The sequence below is a fragment of the Galeopterus variegatus genome, unplaced genomic scaffold (assembly GCF_000696425.1).
Source record: "Galeopterus variegatus unplaced genomic scaffold, G_variegatus-3.0.2 Scaffold29849, whole genome shotgun sequence".
NCBI lineage: Eukaryota > Metazoa > Chordata > Mammalia > Dermoptera > Cynocephalidae > Galeopterus > Galeopterus variegatus.
In genome coordinates, this window is record NW_007755960.1 from 529 (window position 1) to 1328 (window position 800).

At 40.8% G+C, this 800-nt stretch overlaps 1 protein-coding gene across 1 annotated transcript in view; it reads left to right on the plus strand.

Moving 5' to 3' along the window:
- Nucleotides 1-423: 423 nt before the first annotated feature.
- The window catches only part of LOC103583882 (gastrokine-1-like), a gene marked incomplete at its 5' end in the record, with an annotated part of 5290 nt that continues 4913 nt past the window's right edge, over nucleotides 424-800 (plus strand). Inside the window, 2 exons of the mRNA XM_008565076.1 lie at nucleotides 424-477; nucleotides 565-706. Of these exons, the coding sequence (XP_008563298.1) occupies nucleotides 424-477; nucleotides 565-706 (196 nt within the window). The remainder of the gene's footprint in view (nucleotides 478-564; nucleotides 707-800) is intronic.

The following is an 800-nucleotide window of genomic DNA, read 5'->3' on the forward strand; positions in this document are numbered from 1 at the left end:
TCATAAGACCCACATTAAAATTCTAAAACTATAAATCACATTAATATAATTACTTAAAATTAATCAACAATTCTATACTATGGGCCGGCCCCGTGGCTCACTGGGGAGAGTGCAGCGCTGGTAGCGCCAAGGCCGCGGGTTCGGATCCTATATAGGGGTGGAAGGTGCACTCACTGGCTGAGCATGGTACAGTCAACACCGTGCCAAGGGTTGCGCTCCCTTTACCAGTCAGGAAAAAAAAAATTCTATATTATGATTAACATTTTCTATGGTTAAAAAATACAAGGTTAAAGAACAAGAAAACACAGACCACTTACACATTAGTAAAATCAGTAAATATTTTTCATAAGCTTGGATAGAGGAAGAAAGAAGAGGACATCATTTTGCCTTGTAACAGTAAGCCAGTGTTATTTGTCATTTCAGATTGTCTTTGCTGGACTTCTTGGAGTCTTCCTAGCTCCTGCTATTGCTGACTATGTAAGTCTCACTTTTTAAAGTTTGTTACCAAAATGAATTTGCAAAGAAATGCATTATTAAGTCATTCTCAATTCTTTATAACTTCAGAATATCAATGTCAGCGATGATGACAACAGTGCTGGAAGTGGGCAGCAGACAGTGAGTGTCAACAATGAACACAACGTGGCCAATATTGACAACAACAATGGAGACAACCCCTGGAATTCCATCTGGGATTATGGAAGTGTACGTAGTCAACATGCAATTTCCATTCTTTAAAAATATGGTGTCTGGGCCGAGCCCGTGGCGCACTCAGGAGAGTGCAGCACTGGGAGAGCAGCAGC